At 42.5% G+C, this 24,333-nt stretch overlaps 8 protein-coding genes and 1 non-coding gene across 9 annotated transcripts; 2 read left to right on the top strand and 7 right to left on the bottom strand.

Moving 5' to 3' along the window:
- Window positions 1-242: 242 nt before the first annotated feature.
- Window positions 243-2,425, top strand: IL334_003400 (uncharacterized protein; the record flags this gene model as incomplete). The annotated part of the gene is made up of 6 exons (XM_062935132.1): window positions 243-350; window positions 406-449; window positions 510-1,148; window positions 1,231-1,426; window positions 1,504-2,060; window positions 2,125-2,425. 6 exons carry the CDS (start codon window positions 243-245, stop codon window positions 2,423-2,425), a joined length of 1,845 nt encoding a protein of 614 aa, XP_062791183.1.
- A 218-nt stretch (window positions 2,426-2,643) lies between these two features.
- Window positions 2,644-3,554, bottom strand: IL334_003399 (uncharacterized protein; the record flags this gene model as incomplete). Its single annotated transcript, XM_062935131.1, has 6 exons — window positions 2,644-2,678; window positions 2,776-2,893; window positions 2,973-3,079; window positions 3,139-3,184; window positions 3,271-3,325; window positions 3,457-3,554. 6 exons carry the CDS (start codon window positions 3,552-3,554, stop codon window positions 2,644-2,646), a joined length of 459 nt encoding a protein of 152 aa, XP_062791182.1.
- A 1,319-nt stretch (window positions 3,555-4,873) lies between these two features.
- Window positions 4,874-7,198, bottom strand: IL334_003398 (uncharacterized protein; the record flags this gene model as incomplete). Its single annotated transcript, XM_062935130.1, has 11 exons — window positions 4,874-4,981; window positions 5,040-5,244; window positions 5,309-5,412; window positions 5,492-5,647; window positions 5,792-5,916; window positions 5,997-6,088; window positions 6,164-6,280; window positions 6,434-6,575; window positions 6,647-6,714; window positions 6,777-6,808; window positions 6,893-7,198. 11 exons carry the CDS (start codon window positions 7,196-7,198, stop codon window positions 4,874-4,876), a joined length of 1,455 nt encoding a protein of 484 aa, XP_062791181.1.
- A 507-nt stretch (window positions 7,199-7,705) lies between these two features.
- Window positions 7,706-8,526, bottom strand: IL334_003397 (uncharacterized protein; the record flags this gene model as incomplete). Its single annotated transcript, XM_062935129.1, has 6 exons — window positions 7,706-7,759; window positions 7,830-7,856; window positions 7,919-8,022; window positions 8,126-8,171; window positions 8,253-8,307; window positions 8,417-8,526. The coding sequence occupies 6 exons, from the start codon at window positions 8,524-8,526 to the stop codon at window positions 7,706-7,708; spliced, it is 396 nt and encodes a 131-aa protein (XP_062791180.1).
- Window positions 8,527-9,986: 1,460 nt separating this feature from the next.
- On the bottom strand, window positions 9,987-13,327 carry IL334_003396 (uncharacterized protein; the record flags this gene model as incomplete). The annotated part of the gene is made up of 8 exons (XM_062935128.1): window positions 9,987-10,177; window positions 10,259-10,407; window positions 10,471-10,504; window positions 10,567-10,690; window positions 10,774-11,034; window positions 11,132-11,443; window positions 11,502-12,200; window positions 12,329-13,327. The coding sequence occupies 8 exons, from the start codon at window positions 13,325-13,327 to the stop codon at window positions 9,987-9,989; spliced, it is 2,769 nt and encodes a 922-aa protein (XP_062791179.1).
- A 493-nt stretch (window positions 13,328-13,820) lies between these two features.
- On the top strand, window positions 13,821-13,935 carry IL334_003395. The gene has a single exon (XR_009999589.1). It is a non-coding gene; the product is annotated as a 5S ribosomal RNA (ribosomal RNA).
- Window positions 13,936-14,241: 306 nt separating this feature from the next.
- Window positions 14,242-17,343, bottom strand: IL334_003394 (uncharacterized protein; the record flags this gene model as incomplete). Its single annotated transcript, XM_062935127.1, has 4 exons — window positions 14,242-15,045; window positions 15,116-16,373; window positions 16,446-17,018; window positions 17,144-17,343. 4 exons carry the CDS (start codon window positions 17,341-17,343, stop codon window positions 14,242-14,244), a joined length of 2,835 nt encoding a protein of 944 aa, XP_062791178.1.
- A 1,016-nt stretch (window positions 17,344-18,359) lies between these two features.
- On the bottom strand, window positions 18,360-20,371 carry IL334_003393 (uncharacterized protein; the record flags this gene model as incomplete). Its single annotated transcript, XM_062935126.1, has 4 exons — window positions 18,360-19,000; window positions 19,068-19,538; window positions 19,633-20,080; window positions 20,210-20,371. 4 exons carry the CDS (start codon window positions 20,369-20,371, stop codon window positions 18,360-18,362), a joined length of 1,722 nt encoding a protein of 573 aa, XP_062791177.1.
- An 817-nt stretch (window positions 20,372-21,188) lies between these two features.
- Window positions 21,189-24,147, bottom strand: IL334_003392 (uncharacterized protein; the record flags this gene model as incomplete). Its single annotated transcript, XM_062935125.1, has 4 exons — window positions 21,189-21,457; window positions 21,526-21,673; window positions 21,759-24,034; window positions 24,132-24,147. 4 exons carry the CDS (start codon window positions 24,145-24,147, stop codon window positions 21,189-21,191), a joined length of 2,709 nt encoding a protein of 902 aa, XP_062791176.1.
- Window positions 24,148-24,333: the final 186 nt, after the last annotated feature.

Genomic DNA, 24,333 nt, shown 5'->3' with positions numbered 1-24,333 from the left:
CGTTTTGTTGAATGGAGGAATTTCTCCTTACGTGAAGATAAGTGGAGGTTGAGTTATGATGATGACGCGCTTCGAGGTCCATGAACCATATGGACATGTCCGACTTGGCGATCTTTATGCCATTAAATGTGTTCTATGGTTATAACATCACTTCTTTCGTGTCATATTACTATTCATCTTGACTTTGTTCTTTGTCTCTGTTTTGGCTAATCTCGGAATAGACGGTAGAAGAAATGTCAGGCATGCCATCATCGTATAAATCTCCCAGCGGGAGTGGAGTTTCGACACCTCAAGTTGAAGAAGCGAGCGGATATTTATTGTTGAATATTGAACATGCCGTTGTCAAACAGGTGAGCATTTCTCCTTGTCATCTTTCAAAGTAGTGTAGCTAATGGTTGGAACAAGGTCTATGAAGATGCGACTATGACACTCGCCAGAGGAGAGTTTAGGTAAGCTATGACATATTGAAGAGGCTCATCTATGATGAGCTGACTTGAGCTTTTTGGCAGATTGGAATGCGTCTCACTACCCATTCCAGCTGAAATAGGCCATCAAACAGCGAACCCATTCGCACCTTCACCTGCTGATCCTCCTGTCCCGACACATGACTTCTGGTTAGTAATAAAAGTAGGACCCACATTTGAGATGCCAATCGTTCCTAATCAAGAGATGAAACCTACGCAGGATAAAGATGGTTTAACATATTCAGTACCTTCGCCTCATATACCGAATGCTTTCGTATATCTCACCTTACCTTTACCCGCTTCACAAGCTGATATGGAAGATCTCGAATCATTCGAAGTCCTCTTGCGTCAATACAGAGCTTTAGGAGCGGAATCTACTGCTTTAGCTAAAATCACTGCCCCAATTCAAACTTCGGCATTCAACACATCTACAGCTCTTGCGCCCGAAGAACTTCGAGGTAGGATCGTCCTTATAAATGAGGATAATGGAGAAATGGTTGGACAATTGGATCAAACTTTTGATGTTGAAGAAGATAGAAAGTTGGCCGGCGAAGATAAGAATAAACCTGTCATGTTAGATTTCGGGCATCTCAGAGAAGGTCAAGAGGTTTTAAGGGTCAAAGTGAAATCGGTCCCGGAAGAATACTTAGATGATTGGTTACTTTTAGGTGCTCATAGAGTCAGGTATGTCAAATGTTTGGACGTTTACTATATCTCACAGTCCTTCGATTGGACGGCATACTGATATACTTATGTGATAACACAGTAAAGGTATATTGTCGTTCGGATCTTGGTCTTCAAAACAGATGCTGTCTGGAGCAGACACGTTTATAAAACACTCTACACCTAATGCCGAACCTGTCAAGTTCTCTCCCCAGACCAAGGACAATTTTGTGAAAGTTCACAAAGGTAGTGTCAAAGCTGCTGTAGTGACTAAATCTACTATTGGTAAAATAACAGGAGTGAGTTTAGCTTTATATTCTTTGAAATCTATATTGAGTTAGCACTGCTGATCTGCGATTCAATTGTGTTCCACTAGGTGGTTTCAACCGTAGCTGAGAAAGCTTATACTCACGGTTACAAACCTGCTGAAGCGGCTTATCGAAGAGGATCAAACTCTGGTTTCACTCCCCCTCCGTTACCACCTCGTTCAGCTACAGCACATCCGGCTGGTGCGAGTGAAGCGCCTGTACCTGTACCTTATGCTGTACGGAAACCAACATCTCCCGCTCCTCCAGTTCCAGCTAAACCAGCCCACCTTCAACCTTATGAAGGCGGACTTCGACAGCGTAACCAAGCGGGCGCAAAAGGGTATACGGTACCTGTTCCTACGCAAACGGACACCATGTTGGCTGAATCGGAGAGATTCAATATTCCCCCAGCTTATTCGGACAATTTCACAGCGGAACCCAATAGCGCAACACCTGGTCAATCACCCATGCAATCAAGACCTCAAACACCTTCTGCTGCTCCTCTGCCAAAAAAGAAATTACTCGGAAGAATATTATTAGCTGGAGAGGTAGTATTGACCAGTCTTGAGGCGACTGCTCACGATCTGATCAATAACGGGACTATTGCAGCCTCTTCTGCAGCAGGGTAAGCTATCCGAAACCAGATCGGCCCAATCTAATGAAGGTTTAGCTGACTATAAATGGAACAGACACAAATACGGTGCTGATGCAGGCGAAGCGACCGCTCTAGTCGGTGGATCAGTCAAGAATGTAGCGGTCGTGTATATCGATGTTGCAGGTGTAGGAAGAAGAGCAATCTTGAAATCCACTGCAAAAGGTTTCGTCAAAGCTAGACTTGCAGACGGTGAGACTGTTCAACTCCAAGCGGAAGGCCACGGTCAAGATATCAAAGCTGGCGAGATCGAAGTTGGAAAAGGTGGTGAAGGATATGTAGTGGGTATGCCGGAATTGGGAAAAAAGGAAGAAAAATCAGCTTTCAGTAAACGATAAATTTGTCAATCATAGGTGAGCTCAGTTTCTTATTCGGATGAAATGGAAGATAGCTGACAATGATATACATAAGTCTTTCTTCGTTGTACATATATAGTTCGGATCGGTTGTCCTTCACGATACATCAAAGATCACTTTCATGCCCTTTCATTGTGTAATTACGTTTATATGCATACAAATGATAATATGGCTACATGCACAATCAATCAATCAATCCATCACATCAATCCAGTCAACAAATCAAATTGATGAGCTATACAATACGCATTTAGCCATGACACAATTTCCTTGTTCATCCACACTTCGAAGTATAAATGCACACTTATGGAGAGGTCACACAGAAGATTTACGATACGTCATTTCCGTTTCCGAGAGATTCTGACCTTTGTCAAGTCGAACAGGAACGGAGATACCCTCAATTGATTTCTCTTCCACTGGTGATTCTTGAGGTGAAGAAGTGATTGATAACTAATGACATACTCGTAGGTTTTAGCTAGCATTCTCATGCTCTGAAAGTATACAAGCTAGGGAAGGGAGGTAGACAAACATTAGAATTTGATTCTCCTGATTGAGATAATCTTCTTCTGATACCAGTCACGTATGGTAACCAAGTTTGATTTGGAACTGCTTGAAGAGCTAAGAGGTCATTACATGCTATAAGGAGGCAGTCAGCTTTAGTACTGCGGTCAGCGACCTTGCAAATGCGGACATGCCTGTTTCTGCCGCTCGAACCGTATCAGGATCTACTCGGTCCTCGTCCTAATTCCCTCTCACAGTCAGCCCGGAATCAACATGACATACTCGGCGTTTTAATGGTTGTGAGTGCGAAAAGGAAAGGTACTTACGACTAGAAGCTGAAATCTTTGATAGATATCTGCGATATGTTGTTGGAAATATCGCCTATTCTCATCAAACACAAGTTGTATCCATCAGCTCAAACCTTCTGGATGTTCATCCCAACACAGTACCCAGCATGTAGAAATGGTATTTTAAGGCTTTTGCTTATGTTTCAAGCTGATGAAGAAACCTACAGTCCAGTGTATCCATGTTGATACCACATATTTCTAAGATTGATTTCTAGTACACTGAATTCAAGTTCAAGTGCGGTATTGACTGTATCATGTAACATTGTTTGAGTGTATTTGCCGTCAATGGGCGACTATGATCTTATGAGTTATTGTCACTGATACTGCACTTTCCAGAGAGGGTGACGAGGTAGACGATTCCAGTTATTATAGGCTCTACTTTGTTGGTTGTCAATATTGCTTGTTCGTGACTAGTTGCTGATCTGATGAAGAGGGAGTGGCAAATATATGTATGAATCACATATCTTTTTAATTCGTATGAAATGCTTTCAAGTACCAGAAACGAAGGTTAAGAATCTAGATAGTCACTTGGTAAAGTACGTAGCTTTCCACGAGGCTTTTAGGTTCATAGAAGGACTTGAGAATCTGTTAATCATGGCATAAAAAGTGAACCTTCCCACTCCTTGGGAAAAAAGAGAGACAGAGGGCGTAATGAAGTATGTAAGTATGTCATCAAGATGATTCTCATAGATCCGGATATCACCGATGTCCCGAGCCGCCGGACCATGCATAAGTTCTGTACTTCTCTGAAGCATCAAGACGAGACACCAGAGTTTGTTGTCTTGCTGGGACGCATTGAAGTAAGGGGAAGAAGAATGAGCCAAGACACTTGAGGTCTTTTCGGGGGCACTTGGAAAAGGAGCTGAGTGTGTCACAAGATCATAAGTGCTTCTTTTTGAGTTTAAGGGGTAAGTAAGATGGGAACAGGGGAACGAGCAGGTCCGGAATGTATGTGAATTCTGTTTGATCTCGTTATGGTTTTTCGTTCTCCATTAAATCCGTCTTGTCTTGTGTTGGTTGGAGACGTTCTAGACTTGGAACGTGGATATCCTTGCCCTTTAGACACTTGGATTTCCCATGACGTTGTGAACTTCTGCAGCGTAGCCATATCGATACCAGGTACGTTATCTCCCCCCCATTATTGTGCCTGAACTTATCTAATCCAGAAGAAAAGAACGAGGACCCCAGAATTTCACACAGATCATTGAATTCCCTGATCATGTAAATCACCCCCCGGGACCCGGGAATGCGCAGCTTTGGATATCCACTTACTTCGCCCAATGGATCTGTCTTACTTGACGAAGAAAAGCACGCAGGTTCTGTGATATTTTGATACGCGTACATTACTGTCTACCTTACTTCTTTGGCTTGTACACCGACCATCGTCATGACACATGCACAGGCTCAGCGCTGTTTGTATCTTCAACACAATGACTGTACTTTTTAGGAGAAGACGGGGCTAGTGTCGCTGCGCAGAGTGGGTAAATCACGATGAGAAATGCAATCATGGAAATGACTGTCATTTCAGTTAAATTGCGCAAAAACCAATGTAAGCACGCGGATTGCAAGATGCGAAAGCGCTCTATTTGTGGAATATATCCATAGGTAAACGGTACATGATACAAGATGTATCTGGGATCTTTGATTCTGCACCTCTACTCATAAGGTCCATTTCTTGAGGGATGTCAGCCTGTCAGCGATGATTCGCAAATCACCCGGTACGTATGACACTCGAGATCTAAACTCACAATTATTTCCCCTTCTGCTTCTCTTTCCTCTAAGTACGTCTTAGCTATACTCCTCCAATCATTGTCGACCAATTTCTTTACTCGCTTACGTATAGAATCAGGAGTCATTGATGGATCAATATACCTTGGCGGCGGATTATTGAGAGCTTCATGAATGGCATCAACGAAACCCTGATAATCATGTGCTCGAACATTGTACACGTATCTGAATCGTAATTCCACAATGATCAGCGCAATTCCATGAGGTCACGTGCGGAATGATGACATACGGAGGATCCAACCATTTGAGATAATTATGTTGAGATACCCATTTCGATCTATCATTTGGATGCTCACTATCCCATGTTCTGATTGGATTCAAGAACGGTGTTGCCTGATAAAATCCACGTGTGAGTTCAGCGGGCCTTTTCTTCGGTCCTCGTGAACTCGCTTAATAGGAGAGGAGCACTTACCAGACAGAGAGATAGATAAGGTGATGGCGAAAGAGGTGGATTACCAATCCCTATCATGATTCGGGAAGAAGCTACTTCATTACGAAATCGATCTGGTCCAATTATACCCAAATTCGTCACTCCAATTACTTCTACGATGGGTTCGATAACGTCGTTCTTTAAATACACACATCAATAATACATCAACAATCCAACTTTTCTCAGCGTTGCCTCGGATTGAATGTCAGGACGGTTGGAACGGAGACTTGTCAATGTGAAATGATAGGGTAGCGGATCTGAGATCATGAATCATGAACGGACCTTCATATAATTATCCGTTATCTCGTAAGCTGCGCGGAAAGACAATCCATCAAGCCCTTCCTCTTTGAGAGTAGAAGTGTAGTAAGTATCGTTAAATGCGTATAAATGAGGGCCCACATGAAAATCTAAAGGGTTACCGGATGTAAGCTGTTCGCTTTCATGCAATTACATGTCTTTATTCTGCTTAGATTGATTGAGAACTCACAGGCAGCTTGTTTGGCCAATATCCAAGCCGTCATAGGGCGTTCAGCATGAGGGATCAGATCTTGTTTTTCACAGTCTTCTTCGATGGAATACCTAATCAACGTAGTCAAAGATAAGCTTTTTACGATGGATTGTCCAATCAGATTTTAATTTTAAACGATCAATCACCCAATATATTGTAATCTCCTATAATCCTCTTCTTCTTCCAGCTCATATCGGTCGGCTTCAACTGACAGATGGGCATCCAAACCTGGCATTGGGTCGGGGAAAAAATTGAAATGGAATCTATTGTAAAGTGTTTAATATTCCGTATGTAAATCAGATATCGAAGTGAAATTAAAATTGAATGCCCTCACACTGTATTAAGTGAATTTTGATTGTGTTAGCTTTGTGTGCGTCTTCTTTTTGAGGTTCTGGGCTTGTTAGAGGTGCAGAAACTCACTTTTCCACCTTGCAATCCCTGTAGGATTACTTTCGGATTTGATACACAAAGGATCTCTCATGCAGTCATTCACCCAATCTGATTGTATGATAACTTTCACCTGATCAGGGAACATCCGGTAATAGGTTAATGTTTCCTCTGCGGAGGATGCGTAACCAAATGATCAACTCCAACTCGGAGAAGAAAATATGTGATTGACAATTGCTTACTCCAATCATCCATTCCCAGTATTACAGTATACCCAAGTTCTCGCATAGCTCTAAACATGGATAATGCCCTATTGAATATATATAAGCGATGACACTGGCAATCAACGATCATGATTGAATATTGACGAACCAAACTCCTTCACCTCCTCTCCAACCATCAATCTGGGTGCAACCAATTAGTTTATGTTAACGAGTTTTGATGCCTAATTGAGCTGTTTGAATATTTGAATATCAGAGAGTACTTACAATTGCCTTTGGCCAAACATGGGTACAAGCAAGAACTACTTTCCGTTGATTCCTTCTACAATCTCCTCCGTCCATACATCCTTTCAGACTATCTATCTCCCGGGCGTTGTACGTATGATAATCTTTGACATCCGCATCTATAGCGAAAGGGAACATCGGTTCCGACATAGGAGTGAAGTTCTTCAGTGTCTCTGTCCATGGTGCGTAATTTGCGGTTGAGGGGGAGTGTAGGTATGCTCCGAGTATTAAGATGCCGAAGATTAAGATGAAAAGAGTCGCTATTCGTGGTAATCGTGGAAGCACCATGGCTTTCTCAGTCAAAGTGTGAACGAGATTAGCTAATGGTTGTTCATCTTCTTATCATTGAAAATTATATTTATGCACCACACAACCAATAGTCTAGAATAAGTGGTAACCAAATAACCCGAGATCGACCTTCCCCACCCGTTTTTGCACCACCACAACAACATCGTGACATGCTTGATATTACGAGATCTCATGAGATTGCAGTGAAGATCAATTCAGGGTATTTTTGTCACGCTCATTTCAGTTGTCCAGATTTCATCAAGAGAAAAGAGGCTTTCTACTTCACCCATTTTATTAGCGAGTATGCATAGGAGTACATGGAAGAACGAACAACAATACATCGGAAAAGAGTACATACAGGGTACAAGTTTGGTGTTGATACAGCGTGAAGATGATTCTAGTGATACAGTATGGACCAACAGATTTCATCCGATCTCAATTTTCATCCTCCCTACCTTTGTCACTCCGCCTTGAGATACATATATAGTCTTGCCACCCAAGCTTTTACTAGGGATCCATCTGGAACATCATCCCATCATCGGATTCCTCATCGCTGGTTTCCTGTATACGGTGATTTCCAAAGTGAGCTCATCCGATTAGTAGAGAATGCTAGTAAATTCGAGCTGCTTACATCAAGACCTGTCACATCGTATGGGTACTGCAGTAGCCTTAGTGCTAGTAGTCTAGGTTATAATTTTGAATGAGGGAGTTTCTACTTACATCATACCAAGTCTCATCTGGTCTCAAGCAATTTCGTATCCTGACGACATATTTGAGATAATCGTCACAGGGAATTTCGGTATGCTCAAGAAGTTCTTCACATGCTGAGCGAGTGGCTTGTCAGTCTCTTCAGTACTCATACCTTTTACGGAGGGACAGTCGAACAGTAGAGCAAGATATGTCAAAAAGGGGCAGCGGCGGACTCACCATAGAGAACGGCACATTCTGCTCTATCATAAAGCTGACAATTATCCTATCATACCTTGTAACCGTTATTACTGATACTTCCTGCAAGTACTGAAAACCGTTGAGCAGGACAAGTGAGCGGACATACCGTTAAATCGTCAACTTCTAACCAGATATCCTCAAACCAACTTGCGAACCTTCTCCTAGATCCCCCGAGATGATCCCACGTTAGTGAAATTTCCTTTTTCATTTCCAGTTACTTCGGCAAGAAACTACGAAAACGGGCAGACAGATAGAAATCGAAGAACTCACAACCTAGCATAAGCCTTTTGATCACCCCATCCCCAAGCTTTCTTTAACCTATCCTCAGCTTCATAACATTGACTTATAATCTCGTTGTTCCTCTCATAGTAGGATGACATGGTGACGTCTGCGTGTGCTATAGCGTGTTGAGCGATATATGGCGAGGACAAAGTGGATATCAGTGATTGAGTATCGTATCAGGTTTGGAATGTGGAACAGAGGGATGTTTCAAGGACGCTCAGTATTATCCTGACTATATATAGGATGCAGTGTTTCACGATCAGGAGGTCATCAAATTCCCCTCGAAGAAGAAGAAGAATACAGAAAGTTCGGAAGGTAACTCACCTCGTCAAAATCAAACACAGCACACAGCCCTTTCATACATAGAAACTCTATCGGCTGACCGGTATAATCCAAGGAAGGAAATAGGCAGGAGGTTTGAGAGGAAGGATGCTATGCTTCCACTCGTACACAAAGAAGGCGAAGTCCGTCCTCGCTCGTCCTCGTACACTTCACCTAAAAACAATCTTTGGGGAGAACATCATCTTGTTTGCCACACCACCTTTTGGTGTTACGAGCACGTATCCTCATTTGATCGTGTGGACTGCTTTTTGCTTCGGGGATGGGGAAGGAGATCCGCTGGTCGAATAAACATCCCATATGATCCTGAGAATGGCGCAATTGGGATCGGTGGATCGGCGACAAAACCGATCAGGCTTAACACGATATACTGATGGACTGAATCTATTCAGTGTATGACGACCAAAAGAAGCTTACAATGATGGGTTGTGTGGGTTTATGAAGGTAAGGAAATATCTTCCCCACTCCCCCACTCTGCCTCGTGTCACTGTTGAGTTAGAGTAGATGAGATCATGGGTCGCTTCAAGACTTTCCCCTTTGATTGTGTCGTTGAAGAGACAAGACGCCGGCACTCGTTACACACGATACATCATGCACCGACTTCATGGTTCTATCCATGCCGTTGACAAAGCCAAGTTTGATACTGATGAACGTGCGCACAAGCCGGGCTTAAACTTGTGTTCTACTACTAGATGCACCATCATAAACAATCATAAATTTATTGGTGATCTATCGTAAGTTGTGACATTGCAAAGGACGTCGAGTTTTGAATAAAATAAACGTTCTATGGTCATGACAATATGCATGTCGTCTCACACCCAACACCAAAGACTTCAGAGCACCGTCTCTATCACTTGATGAGAATCACGATTCCTTCATTGAGCGTACATTGGACTGTTTACATTCTGATGATGTAAACGCTGTATCACCGTCTTTTCGGTATACATTCCCGCACGAATGACTCATCGAAACTTTCAGAGCTTTTGATGATAATCAGGTATCTCATACAGTATGTACAGTATACCAAGCGCAACGAGCGACTTTCATTATGAAATCTAGTGCAGGATGAACAAACGAGAATACTGTTATGTAGTCATTCTGTCATTTCACAATCGATCAAGATGACTGCAGGAAAAACCGATGCCAAGGTCTATGACATACATGTTACATAGTACAATATATGCTTAATCATGGAGTATTCACTTTATTTTTTGTGATATTACAACACTGATTGTCTTTTCTTCAATATCTTATCTAATGCTTTTTCTAACAAGTTAGCTTGTTTTGTGTATGTTGATTTTTCACCATTATATTGTCTACAATTCTCGAATATCAATCTGGCATCCGAAACGAAATCTTCAACTGATTCATAGTGATTGTTCTCCAATTTATATTCCATTGTCGACAAATCTAAATGCGGATAAATTCGCTGATGTCAGCTGACCGTTTACACTTCAACGATAAAGTTTCCATACAGGCTAGTGTACGTACCCATAGGATCTTTGATTACTTCATAATAATCAACAACGACATTCCCATCAACTGGTTTCGTAAATGGCCAAGCGGAAGGCTCATTCTGTAAATCGTTGAGAACAAGTTGTAGCAGAACATGATGCGGATTTCGTTTAGGTTGTCGAATGCTATATGAACACAATGGGGTAAACAAGTGGTGTATGGATATCCAATGAAAGATATCTACTTACATTTCGTCGAGGTCAGGATTCCAACCGCTCTCAGCTGAGAATCCGATACTGTCAGCTGTATTATGATAGCTGGATCACGGCATTGTAACAACTCACCTAATCCAGGTACTTGCTCTTTACTCAACTTTACCTCTTGACCAGGTTTTCTATCTTTGAATATCTGTAAACCTGAGTGAATAATGTGTGATTTCGATATAGTTCTGATCTTAGCCAAGATTGCCTATGTTGTGAGAATACCCGATCAGCGACTCGCCAAAAACCCTCTTAAGGCTGAAAATATCGAGAGGAGCGAAATGCACTTACGGCTTTTTGATCTGCCAACATTTGATGCACTTCCATGTATTTGACTTTTGGTAACATGGTACATTGCATGATTGTACCTCCTTCATAATCTTTGATATATCCAACCCATCTCTCTCTGGGATATGAGATCTCCTTTTTGAATCCTTGTTTCTTGAAATATCCAACGGCGTAATTATCGGCATAAGTCAAAAAATGATTTATCGTTGGATGGGCCGCGCGAACATGATCTTTCAATGAGTTCATCAGATGAGAACCATATCCCTGTGTGATTGCAAAAGTCGCTATCAGTAACATCTTCTGCCCATAGCTAGGTGGCCATCAATAACGTCACCGGGGGGAAATCTAGGGGTTTACTCACTTTGATTTGTTCAGAACTATCCACAGCACAAAAAACAATCTCCGCAAACCCTCTGCTTTCAAAAGGTCTATAACATATCCCACCGACAACTTTCCAACCTTTTTTCACAATAGCTAAACTGATATGGTTTTTATCCAAAACCAATCTTGTGATATATTCCCTAGGCATTTTAGGCAATTGACGTTGGAAAAGGTTTTTCAAACCTATCAATAAGATAGTAGCTACCTGTGTCGGTTCTCTCGATGAAACTACAGGTAAGATAATCTCTTTGTTAAATTGCTCTACAGCCGCTGGACGTAAAGGCAATTTTGGCTAATAGAACCTCGTCATTAGCAGTCTGACACATCATATCGCCGAGTCGACAACATACCAGTTCTACTCCTTCCCAAATCTCCACATCAATGCCTTCCGAACGTGCTCCCAAATGCTCAGCATCATCATCGACATTGGCTCCTTTGGTTAATCTTCTCATCAATTCTTCTTCTTTTTCTTTTTCCTTTTCCTTGATTTCCGTTCTTCTTTTTCTCTCTGATTCGTCCAATTCAGGTCTTTTAGCTAGTGGTACATCCTCTTCATCTTCTTCATCATTCTCTTGTTCTTCATTGGATTTGGAGACATCAGGTTTTCCAGCAACATGTTGATTCCCATCTGCATCAGTTTCCATTGATACTATTCCATGAGCACCTCTGACGACTGTGCGTGGTTCTCTTCCCTTTGAAGGTGCTTTGCCAGGTTTCTTCTTACCGTGTTTATGTGGTTTAGCCAATTCATCAATATTGTCAACTTCAACATCTTCATCTGTATGTATCGATCGAGATCCAGATAATGAACCACTTCTACGTCTTTTCCGAGGAGGTTCACCATCAATGTCAATATCATTTTCACTTCCTTCTCTTTCCCGAGGTGTCTTGCCGGAACCAGATCCTCGCGGAGATGTCAGGTCAAGTGGTTGAGGTAATGATGGTACTGTACTTTTACCTGCTGGCCGCACGAAATGATGTAACTGTTTGAGAAGGGATTTGATATCGTCATTCTGGGGTATTGGAAAGTCAAGGAGATGGCCGTTCTGCTAAATCAACCGTATTGAATAAATCAGCTTCTTCCCCACTGTATGTTTAACATGGATTTCGCTTCTCCCTTCAAGTAGATTGATGCGACCAAAAACGCCTCGACGAGGTGGACCACAAAAGTACTTACATGAAGTAATTCTTCAATTCGTCCAACCACTTTACCTCTTCTATTTCTTTCTTTCGAATCAACTTCCTTGGGAAATACATGACCTTTTCCTTCCCATCCATGAGAACAATGTCCGCACAATTTCCACCAACCATTACCATTTCTCCATAGTTTCTTCCGTTCTAACAATTCTTCCGACATACTGATATCCCCATCTCCATCTGCTTCAGCATCGCCATCAGCATCTTCTTCATCGTCGTCATTCTCATCCTCTTCGTCATCTTCGTGATCCTGATCGTGCCCCACAATCTTGATAGAATGATTTAAAGGTGGTTCTAATCCTTCACATGTACAATCTGGTTCTTGACAACGTATAAATCTAGCTATTTTGAATGATTTTTCGCGATCACTCAATTTGGTAAAATCTGGTACTGATGATGGATACTTGAATTTCAAGTTAGGTGGACACGATAAATCAGGTTCACGAATTTGATCTTGAATTTGATCAAGATTGTTGACGTCTGCAATTTCGACTCCTTTTATTTCATCATCTTCTTCCTCCTGCTCTTCGTCATCCTGTTCTTCTTCATCGTTCTCTTCTTCATCCTCCTCCTCCTCCTCATCCTCGTCTTCATCTTCATCCTCGTCGTCGTCATCCTCGTCCTGTTGATCTTCTTCGTCTTCGTCTCCATCTTCATCCTCATCCACTACCTCTTCTCCATCACCTGCTACCTGTTCTTCTTCGTCATCGTCGTCGTCGTCGTCCTCGTCTTCTTCTTCTTGCTCTACCTCACCACCATCTTCTTGTTCCTCAGCTTCTTCTTCAATTTCTGCATCATCGTCATCATCTTCTTCTTCCTCATCGACTACTGGATTTTCGTCAACAGGTTTGGGAGATTTGACTGGAGACAGTGAACTTGACTCTTCTCTTGAGGTCGCTCTACTTGAGATTGCAGGAGTCGAATTATTAGTTGATCTACCTCCTTTAGCTCTTGAAGAAAGTACCCGTCTTCTTGGCATATTCTGAAGTGAGATCGAAGCACGACTATCGGTGCTACACTTATCAATCGCTTACTGTGTATGTATATACAAGTATCGTATGAATCCCAAATGCGCAAATGGAAATCCCAAGTAATAAGCCTAGGTGTTCGTCAATATTGTTGTTGTATTTCATGTCGTTCGCGTCAAAACACGTGGTAAGAATGTGGCATTTCCAGGATATCCTCATGAATTATTTTTACCCTCTACTACATCCCTAAAATGAAGATTGTTCTTCATCATATACCAGCATCGGATGCATAGGAATACTATACATTTGTAGACACGACTGATGATACTGCTCTCAGATTCCGTCAAACTCTCGACAAGTTTGATCTCATTAGGCAGAAACCGCTAAATACCATCCAATCCCTTCACCAATATCCGTCCATCTTCTCACAACTACTTCATTCCCCACATCACTCCCGTCGATCAGTGACTATATAGTTGTAGCGTCACGCCGAAATCTCTCATCTACGGTCATAGAATCTCGAAAACGCCCTATCCCGTCAGATCTAGGCAGCTAAGCTGGATATCGCTTGGTTAGTACCATCGTGGGGGACCAGATGGGAATCCCAAGTGCTGTAGTTTTTTTCCTTCTGCAGTTTGTCCCTTGGATACCTATGGGTAAGGTACACAGAGGGAGTCGACGTCCGACGACTTCATTGTATGACCGAAATTAATGCATGGTTGGAACTTCTTCTTCTTCATAACCTACGTAGTATGAGAGCTCCCCGTCGTTCCGCCAAGTGTGATCAGATTATCAATACAACATGTCAAATCAGAAACCAAAACCAAAGGCTCCCATTTCATTCAAGATCCATCCATTATTCCTAACTTATTGTCTCAACTCTTACCCAGATCATTTGCCCTTCGTCATCGCTCTTCTAATGTCATCAAATTCTTCTTACCACTTTAGCATAACTTTTCTCTACGTTTCCTCCTCTACCACCAGAAGAAATGGATGACGAAGCAGGTGCGCCTATAGGTACACCATTATTTATGCTGACTTGAGCCAATTTGGCTTCGATGATCTCTTCTGGTGATAATGTTGTATTCGTGCTTGTCAATGCGGATTGTGGTCGACTGGATTTATTGGTATTGACTGAAGAAGGTCTTGAGTTTGATAGAGGTTGTCGTGATGTAGAGGTTGAAGGATCGAAGAGTGTAGGTTGTGATTTCGTTGGTACCCTTCTTGGGAAATCAGGATCTATTGTATCTTGTGATTGTGACTGTGACTGTGACTGTATCTGATTTACAGGATTATGCCCTGATCCCGATCCCGAGGCTGAGCCGGGTGTACGTGTTCTCGAAGGTAAGATAGTGATATCCTTAGTCTCGCCACCATTTACATGACCATTTGATGATGATGATATCGAAGAGGAAGTATTGTGTTGTATTGTCCTTACGCCCGTTCCATTCCAAACTGATGGTTTCATCTTGACCCTTTCGACTTGCATTGGTTCAGCATTGGTTCCTTGACCTTGCCTTAGTAAAGGTGGAAATTCAACTGCGCTTGGTGCATTTGCATTGGAATTACCGTTCAATCCTGGTATAGGTAAAGGTGAGGGATGATACGGTACGTTGTTTGCTGCCCAATCTGGTCTTTGTGGTAGTTGGTGTTGATTTGATGAAGGTGGGGCAAGCTGGATGGAACTTGTTCTTCTTGACGACCTTGATGATGTTGTTGTTGTTGATGACTGTATCAACCATTTTCGACATCAACATCAGCAAACTGTTATATCAGTATAGGGATTGACGGAAACTTACAGGACTCTGACCTCTTGTATTTCTTTTAGCACTATTCTCCGTACCTAAGCCTAGACTTGTCAATCCATTCATTCCCTGGCCTTTCATAGCTTTCTGTCTATATCCCGGACCTTGACTAGCGGGATACATCGCCCCTAGACGCACACTACTGGCTGCTGATCTTGTACTAGTTGTGGAACCTCTCGAATGCGGTCTGGAACCATCTTGATAAGATCTAGAAGATATACTACTTGACGCTGAGCTATGAGGTTGCATAGTTGGTCTCATAGGTGTAGGTTGAGCTAATGGAGGATAGCTTGCTTGCCGATAAGGAGGTACTGGTTGTGCTTGTTGAGAAGGAGGCTGCGAAGGGTAGCCGTATGATGGATTGTACTGCATACCTTGAGGTATCATTGGCATTGGTTGTTGCTGTATTCTATGCTGTTGTTGGAGTTGGAGTTGCTGTTGTTGTTGACTCATCATCTGTGCAGGATATTGCCATCCTTGTTGTATGTTCATCCCATTCTGCTGCGGTGGTATCATCGTGTATTGCTGTTGATTAGGTGGTAAAACCTGTCCTATATAGCCACCATTTTGTTGAGGCGGCTGTTGCCATACTGAAGGAGCATATCCATTCTGTTGAGGAGATATCGTATAAACCCCTTGTCCACTACCATTGTCCATATATCCTTGTGCCATAACTCCGTATGATTGTTGCTGCTGTTGTTGTTGTTGAGGAGGAGGCATCTGGTGTGATGCGTACGCTTGTGAAGTTATGATGGGATAACCGTTCATATCGACTTGTTGTGGATACTGAGCGTAAGTTGACTGATAACCGTGACCATTAACCGATTGATTTTGGTACTGGATTGAAGGATTAGGAGTTATATTTGGGTTCGGTGGTGGAACATGAGGTTCAGGCTTTGGTGGGTGATAGAGAGAAGGATACACGACCTCGAATTGTGTACCACCACCGGTGTACAACTGTCTTGGTACAGGATCTATTTCCTCTTCATCCAAATTTGAAGGAGGGTTCGGTGGGTTGTCAATGTTTCCGTTAATCGATTCACCTGCTTCTAATGACTTGCCATAGATCTTCTCTCTTGCAGCGGCATATGCAGCTTCTCTCTCTTCCAAAGTCTTCCATTTAGGCGCACGATCCGTCGAAGAAGGAGAAGAGCTTCCTGACGCATCACTCGGCGGTGCTCTCTGCATTATTCGGAATTTCTGCGTTGTAGAAGGTGCAGCAGGAACAAGTTCGGATAACTTCAAGTGGGTACTGGTGTCATATCATTGGTCAGCTCTGATCCAGGACTGCGGGAAGGTGGAAAGAAGGAAACGAATAACATACCTCTTTTCGTTGAGAGTTCCAAGAACACCAACGATCATTCCACCTTCTTGAGCTGGAACAGCTTTCAATCCATACCATTCTGCAGTTTTATATACCAACATTCTTTGAAATTTACTTGTAGGTGTAACGCCTATTGATATACTTGGACCTAGTGCAGCCATGATCGAAGTTGACGTGGTTGGCGTTTGAACTTGATTGGTCGAATTGGAATCACCATTTCCATTTGTATTTATATTTATATCTGATTGTGAGGTGATTTGACCAGAAGATAACTTATTAATGAAAGATTCAAATTCCTTAGATAAAACTAATAAGAATATTCTATCTTTTGATTGTAAAGCCAATTTCATTTGATCTTCAACTTGTAATGTACCTAAACCGAATTCAGCTGGATGAGAAATATTGGCTGTGAAAGTAGGTGGATTCGTTGAACTCGTATTCGTATTTGAGTTTGACAGATTGGTACTTTGACTAAGTAAAGATATGGTAGTTGGATTCGGAGAAGGTAAGTTTGAACTGGTTGAAGAAGCTAAGCTTGGATTACTATGACTATCTGCTGTAGGTGTGATACGGCTGTTTATAAAACTTTTCGTTAGGTCGAATTGAATTTATACGCAAGACGACGAATAGAAGTACAGAAACAAGATAGGATATGGAGAGAAAATCCATCATTTCCAGAACACGGAACACAGACTCACCCATCAATCCCATTTATCAGGCCATCCTGTTCATCCTGGCGGACTTGGTTCTCCCTCTGTTGCTGTTCTACTTGGGATTTCTCTAATCCCATTTTCATCGAGTTCGAGTCTTGTTGGATTTGATCAACAGCGGGGGCTTTCAAGCTCAAGGAACTAGGTCGGGGGGTAGCTAGAGTAGGTGAAGATATATTCGGAGGCATCACTAATGGTTTTAACATCACACTCAATCAGTTGATTTCAGAAGATCAGATCGAAGTTGGAGGGAAAGGGAGATTAGAGTGGGCGGATACGGAGCGAAACGACGAGGGAGTTTGGCGAGAAGAGGAAAGGGAAGAGAATGAAAGAAGTATTGGGAATGGAACGGTGCATAAAGGAGTGAATTTGGTGCAGAAATGACTGATGACGAATGATGATAATTCATAAAGTATTCAACTCACTACTTTGTATCACGGACATTGTCCGTTACTTGGGATATTCTGTCCAATTATTCTTACCTTCTCACAAAGTTCAAGTTATATCACGATAAGGCGTGATGAAAAGGGGTTTATGAAAACCGGTACTTGAAGGAGCTGGTTAATATGACTCGAAGTTACAGGAGTAAGCAGAAGAAGGTTCAAAGGATCTTCGCCTTCCGCTGGATTTCGTCGTGAATGTGAGCCTTGTGTCTCACTACGAACACCTCTGCTTTTAAGGTTCGTTGGTGGTCGGCAGAGTGTGATATTGTAGATACGTATGATAGCTGAATGATGATGATGATGATGAAGTATGAAATGCGATTGAGTTTACCTCAGCGGATAGAAGCAAGTTAACCGTGATACTCGTATTCACTTTCTTTAGAACACGCGATCATCACCCTGACACTGTGGCACTTTTCACATCCTAATCATCATCATCATCCTCATCATCTTGTCGTTGTTGTCACTCATGGACAGCTGTACGATCACAAGGTAGCTGAGAAGCAAAGCATGACAGATAACTAGCTATACATATTCCTTCGTACTACTCGTCAAATGTGAAACTGATTATACTGTATCAGATTGAATGTATACACTGATACGGAAAATTACAAAGGAACTGTCCTTTTCTTTTCTTCAATTTTACTTCTCGATAGGGTATAAGACACAATGATGGGTTCTAGGGGGTATGAAGACATAACAATCGTTCCTGGGTATACAAAGACGCAACGATCTTTCCTTGTTTCCTCCTTCTGGTTCAGTTACGTCTTTACCGTTCTGACTCTAGTTCTTCTTACCCTCGGACTGCCTACAGGAACAGCTTTGATCTTCCTACTTCGAGTAGCGGTCTCCTTCTTCATGGGATGTGGGATGTTCTCTTTTTGTTCTTCTAATACTTTATAACTTGCAGTAGTGTATTTGTTCGGTGATTCAAGGTGCAAACCTGATTTTGGTTCATGAAATATTTCCCATTCATCCGTCCAATCACCTTCGACATCTTCTTTCTTTGCAGCATTGAGTTTAGCTACAGCCGTAGATACAAGTGCAGATTTTGATGCAGATGTAGACGTAGAAAACAGATTTCCTTTACCTGGAGTAGATGATAGTCCAGTTATAGGGATTTCTTTGTCAAAAGATTTTGTTTTCTTACTTGGACTATCAAAGGCGTTTGATCTTCTTTTACTAGGTGAGAAAGGCGTCGGTGGCGTTGGAGGTGCATCACTTAATTCAGAATCGGAATCGAAAGTAGTGTAGGTTTTACCGTTCGCTACAGGCGAAGAAGGCTGTTGATGTTGATGATGTTTTGCGGGTGAACGAGGCGATGCTGTTGTCCTTGGTGTCGGTAGGTGTACTGGCATTTGATCTGGAAGTGATCGGTTGACCTTATCTGAACTAGTAAGTGCTATTCGATATTACTCAGATTAGCATCGTCCCAACTCATTCATGTATAATGGAATAGCATGACTCACGTTTAGCTTTCGCTTTACCCTTGCCTTTGATGATTCTGGGTCTATAATCTTTAGCTACTATAACCATATCATCGTCCAATCTAGTTTGAGTTTGCCAATCTGTAGGTTTGATTTTCTTCCATTCATCTTCAACTTTTTCTACCCATTTATCAGTTTCACCTTGAATGTGAAAATCGATTATACCTTCCCATTCTTTCGCAGGAGGTGGAGTCGCGTTGACGAAGATCACCAAACCGCGTTTCTTAGATCCGGTATGTACTGATTTAGCGAATTCTTTGACTAATCGTTTCAATCCATGTACTTTTAGTGATGTTCCCATGATCAACAGTAAATCAGGTTGACGTGAAAGGTCATATGTCGTTAATGATCCTATATCATCTCCTAATGGATGTGGTTCATCATACAATACGATTGAAGGCCGTAATGTACCTATCGGCGTTGCTCGTGCTGATCGAGATATACGTGATTGACCTATTGAATTTGGATTTGATCTCAGTTCGAAATCTCATTCCTACGAATACATCTCATGATACCCCGAGTTGATCAAGAAAGGATTGAGACTCACACCGTTCTTCACATGCAGGACAGTCAGGAGCTAAACCCTGTCTAAACAGTTCTGTGTGCTCCATATCCACTTGAAAATCTTTGAAACATAAAACACATCTTACTCTACCCAAATCACCATGTAATTCAACGTTTCTAGTAGTCTTCTTTTTGAATCCTTTACCTCTTCCACCTGATTCTAAACCTAATCTCCTTTCCAATCCATCGACGTTTTGTGTATACGAACGAAGTAATTTTCCTTTCTGTTCTAGTTTTTTGATGAAATGATGTGTTTTCGTAGGTTCAGCTTTTGAACAAGATATAGCTAATTCAGCTATGAATGTATAAAAAATGGATGTCGTTGATGGATTGGAAAATAATCCAGATGAAAATAAATCTTTTCCAGTGAAAAACGTGTCAGGATATCTTGATTTCACCAATGAGTATAATCCATCTGCTGATCGAAAGTCCTGCAAAGATGTGAAGAGGTGTTAATTAGTGTGCTGTACCGGATGTCTTGTGGAGAAGAGATAGATGGATAGTTATTGATAAAATCATTCCCATAGGATCCCCATTCAATGATCGAAAGAATCACTCACAGGTATTCCACTAGAACAACTTATTCCAGCTCCACTAACCACCACCACTTTCTTAGCTTTTGCTATACATGTACTTATATCCGACAACTGTCTTCTGGAAGAAAAATCTTCCGGTGAAGTGGAAGATAAAAGATGATCGAGTGGTAGGTGAGTTATCGGCATTTTGGGAATTGGTTATTTGGCATGTACCGGCCTTACAAGAGTATGTCCAATGGAAATGTTCTCCAACGGGGGTTCAAGATTGTTCGCTCAAGGACAGAGAGGTCCAAGGAGGAAGGAAGTTGACCTTAGAAGCAGAAGGGAAGATACAGGAAAGGCAGACTCGTCCTTCGTTCTACGTCCTCGGTCTTGATGCCTCGTATCCTTCTTCCAATTTAATCGAATATCAATCTCCTTCAATTCGTGTTTGTATTCCAAAGTCCTTTTCTTTTCAAGTTGAATTTCGAGTCGTCTTCGTTCAATGTTCAATGTCAATTATCAAGTTCCTGATAAAGGAAGAAAATGCGATTTGAGTCTGAGCCTATAAGGTGAAAGATGAAATGATATAAGAATCATGAACGATGATACCTCCAAAAGTAATGTTTATGTTTTTCCCTTCTCTTCCCTCTTCTTCCCCCTTTTTATAGGTATATATATAAATTCACCCGAAAAAAAAGGAGGCGCGTCTCCCTACCATCGCGTTATATCACATCGCACTACTTTGCTACTTTACTACTTTATTACTACTGCACTTATCATTATATATGCGTAGACAGAGCCTGTTCATATGACATGCATTGAGGGTGGGACAGATGGCATACACGCAGGTATGTATGTACAACTACGTATCACAAGAGAGTTTATGAAAGCATACAACGTTTATATTATATTTGTGATGTGTAAACAATAATCGAACCTTGACTTGACCTCTTCTTTCGAGTATCCGAGCACGGGGTCAATAGCAGGTCAATCTCCGTTGTAACCCTCATGATCGTTCTCTTCATTCATCACCCTCCTTGAGTTCTTCGTCTCCTCCTTCATCGTCTCCACCTTCTTCGTACGCTTCGTCCTCATACACCCCAGATTCATCCACGTGCTCAGCTCCCTCTTCTTCATTGCCTTCCTCGATTTCCTGCAATCCCTCTGGTCTTTCACTGTCCATCCTTCTTAGTTTATCAGCGTCATTCTTAGCTTCTTCAAATAAAGCTTGCTCTTTATCCCATGGTTTGAGAGGATCATACCCAGCTGATTTACTGAGGTATGCTTTATCTGTACAACGCAAGGAGAATAAGCTTTCAAGGGATTTCTACCTCGGTGCTCAACTGGTGACTACTCACCCATAGGTTTTCTGGCTAGAATAGCTCTCGTCATTTTCTCTGGATTCGCTCTATTCTCTCTTAATCCTTTCAATTTAAGTTGTTTGATAGTTCTTCCAGGGAAATACGCTTTCATCAAAGTATAGTTTTCACCCGTTTCTTCGAGTACCTAGAGATGTAATATCCAACGGTCAGCAAAAAAGGAGATACCCCACAGAGCTCATTGATGCTGCGAGCATGAAGTGATTACTTACTTGGAAAAACAATTCCGTCTCCAGAACAGTCCATCTTAAAGGTTTTGTGTATTTAGAATAACTGTTTGCGTTGATAAATCTAGTTTCATCATCGATTTCCATTACTTCACCTTGATCTCTTTCTCTTTCTTCTTCGAGTCTTCTTCTATCTCTCTCTTGCATGACCCTGTAATCAATCACGTAATCGTCTTGATTCTCCCTTATCCGTCTCTCGAATTCTTCGTCGTCGTCGTCGTCTTCGTCTTCACCTTCATCTTGTGCTATTTGATCATCATCTCTGATCTGAATGCCCAAGTCTCTCAATGCCTGTCGATCAGCTTCTGCTTCTTCCTGAGCTGCAATATCTGCCAAGGATAATGGTTCTCCTTCTACTTGTCCAATCTGACTTGCTGCGTCGTCAAATAACGGTTCATCGCCATCTCCGTTATCGTTGGCAGCAACATCGTTCCATTCATCATCTTCTCCTTGTTCGTTCCACTCATTATCCTCATCTACTTCAGGAGGCAGTTGGCTTTCCCTTCTTAGTTCAGGCTCCGGTGTCGATTCAGGTGTTAACCTTTCAGGTTCATGATCAAACTCTTCCTCTGAATCTTCTTCATCAGGACTGACATCTCCTTCGTTCATGCCCAATTTGCCAAATTCTTCTCTTCTTTTCGCTCGATCTTGGTTTTTGGTAGCTCGAACTTTTCTACGTTTGATTTGATTTCGTTTCCAAGTTTGTTCTGATTTAATTCGATTCTCTTCGCGTTTCTTTTGATCTTGTGTTCGCTTGAACTCATCAATTCTGATCGCTCTTTGCGACACTTTCCCTTGAGCCGCAAGAGTGGTTGCAAGATCTGCCATGGTGACAACCACTTCATCAACATCTTCACCTACTATCTCATCGGCTTGGTACTCTTGTAAAGAGACAGTTGCAACGCCAGGAATGCGATCTTTCTTCTGTCTTTTGGAGGGCCTGGACCTAGATCCATCTTGAGTAGCACTTTTCCTTTTTTCGCCAGACCCCGACTCATTTGAAAGGACCGATTCTTCATCATCTTCACTCGTTACTCGATCTTCCGTATTCGCACGAACCACAGATCTTTTCGCTGGTAATCGTGCTGGTCTCTTAGGCCCAGAAGCTGAATTTTCTTCACCATCCGGTGTAGTGGATTTCGCAAGCGGAGCGGCACCTTTGGTAATTCGCCTTTTACCTTTACGAACAGGTTGCTTGGGTGCTCTGGGCCGCATTATTGATTCCACAGCAGCAGCAGCCAGAGCAGCAGTGTCTGCGGATCTCGTTGATTGGATTGGTCGAGGAGCAGGTGAAGATGATGATGTGCCGAGAGAAGGCGGAAAGCCCAAATTCGCTGGACTAGGTGACGGTGCCGATTTACCGAGTGAAGGGGGAAGACCTGAAAGCTCTGCACGTAGGGAAGGTAGTGTAGCACCCAAAGAAGGGGGAAATGCTGGAGTTACGGAGCGAGAAGGAGCAGTGACACCCAGAGATGGAGGGGCGCCAGATGAATGAGGTGGTTGAGGAGTAACAGATGGTTCACGCCTTGGTTGAGGGGTCACCGATGGTGCCCTTTGGGGCGTCACAGAGGGTGCGCGTTGATATTGAGGAGTGACAGAAGAGGCTCGTCCAGGCTGAGGAGTAAGAGATGGCGCTCGCATAGATCGAGATGATATGGAAGGAGTACGACGTCGGATTGTACCTGGTGAAGGAGCTGTGGAAGAGTGGTTTCGAGCCGCATCTAAAAGAGACAGTTTGGGGGGTTGGGCTGGCGGAGCAAGCAAAGCAGGACCATTTGTGCCGTTAACAATTGACTTTGCAATTGATGACTGAGGTGTCGGAGGAGCAGGAGCGGACGCAGAGACAGCAGGTGCTGTAGGGTTGGACACGGGAGCTTCATTGATAGAAGCAGTCGCGGTAGGCGTATTTGTCAGGCCCGACGCTTCCGGATCATTGTGACTAGACGTGCCTGCTCGAATAGCTCTGATTTGCGATGAAGGAATAGGTGTCGAGATCACATTCGGCGTGGATTTGATTGATTGAGCAGGTGAGGTCTGGGATGGTACAGGTGCACCACCGGGGGATGGTGAAGGTTGAGGTACGGATGCAGATGGAGCTGTAGATTGAGGAGATTTTGAAATTAGATTTTGAGATGCGATAGCTTGTTTTGACGGAGCAACGGTCGTTTGACTTGAGGTTGGCGGATTATTATGCGGAGGTCTGATGATTGGAGCTTTCTTTTGACCAGGCTTGAAGTTTGGCCTGAATTTATTTTGACTTGCTATAAACCACAAATTCGGATATGAAAGTCAGCTTAAATCCAATGAATGACCATCTGTTTCTTAATTAGTTTTGAATGGGATGCGAGGACCACTCACGAAGTCGTAAGGACATCTTGTCAAGTATACATTCCTCGACTCCGACTCCTCCTTTTCTTGAACAATAAAACTGAAGGTCGGATTACAGGTTACCTGATGGAAAAGGATTTGAGCAGCTTTTCACAGTCGATCTTTCCTGATCTCAGCAAGCATATGCTCTTGATACACCAGTCTTTGAGGTGAGCGAGCAAAGGGTGTAAGG

Source organism: Kwoniella shivajii, chromosome 4 (genome assembly GCF_035658355.1).
Source record: "Kwoniella shivajii chromosome 4, complete sequence".
Classification (NCBI taxonomy): domain Eukaryota; kingdom Fungi; phylum Basidiomycota; class Tremellomycetes; order Tremellales; family Cryptococcaceae; genus Kwoniella; species Kwoniella shivajii.
Note: the sequence above shows the minus strand (reverse complement) of the source record. Positions and strands in the feature narration are given on the sequence as shown.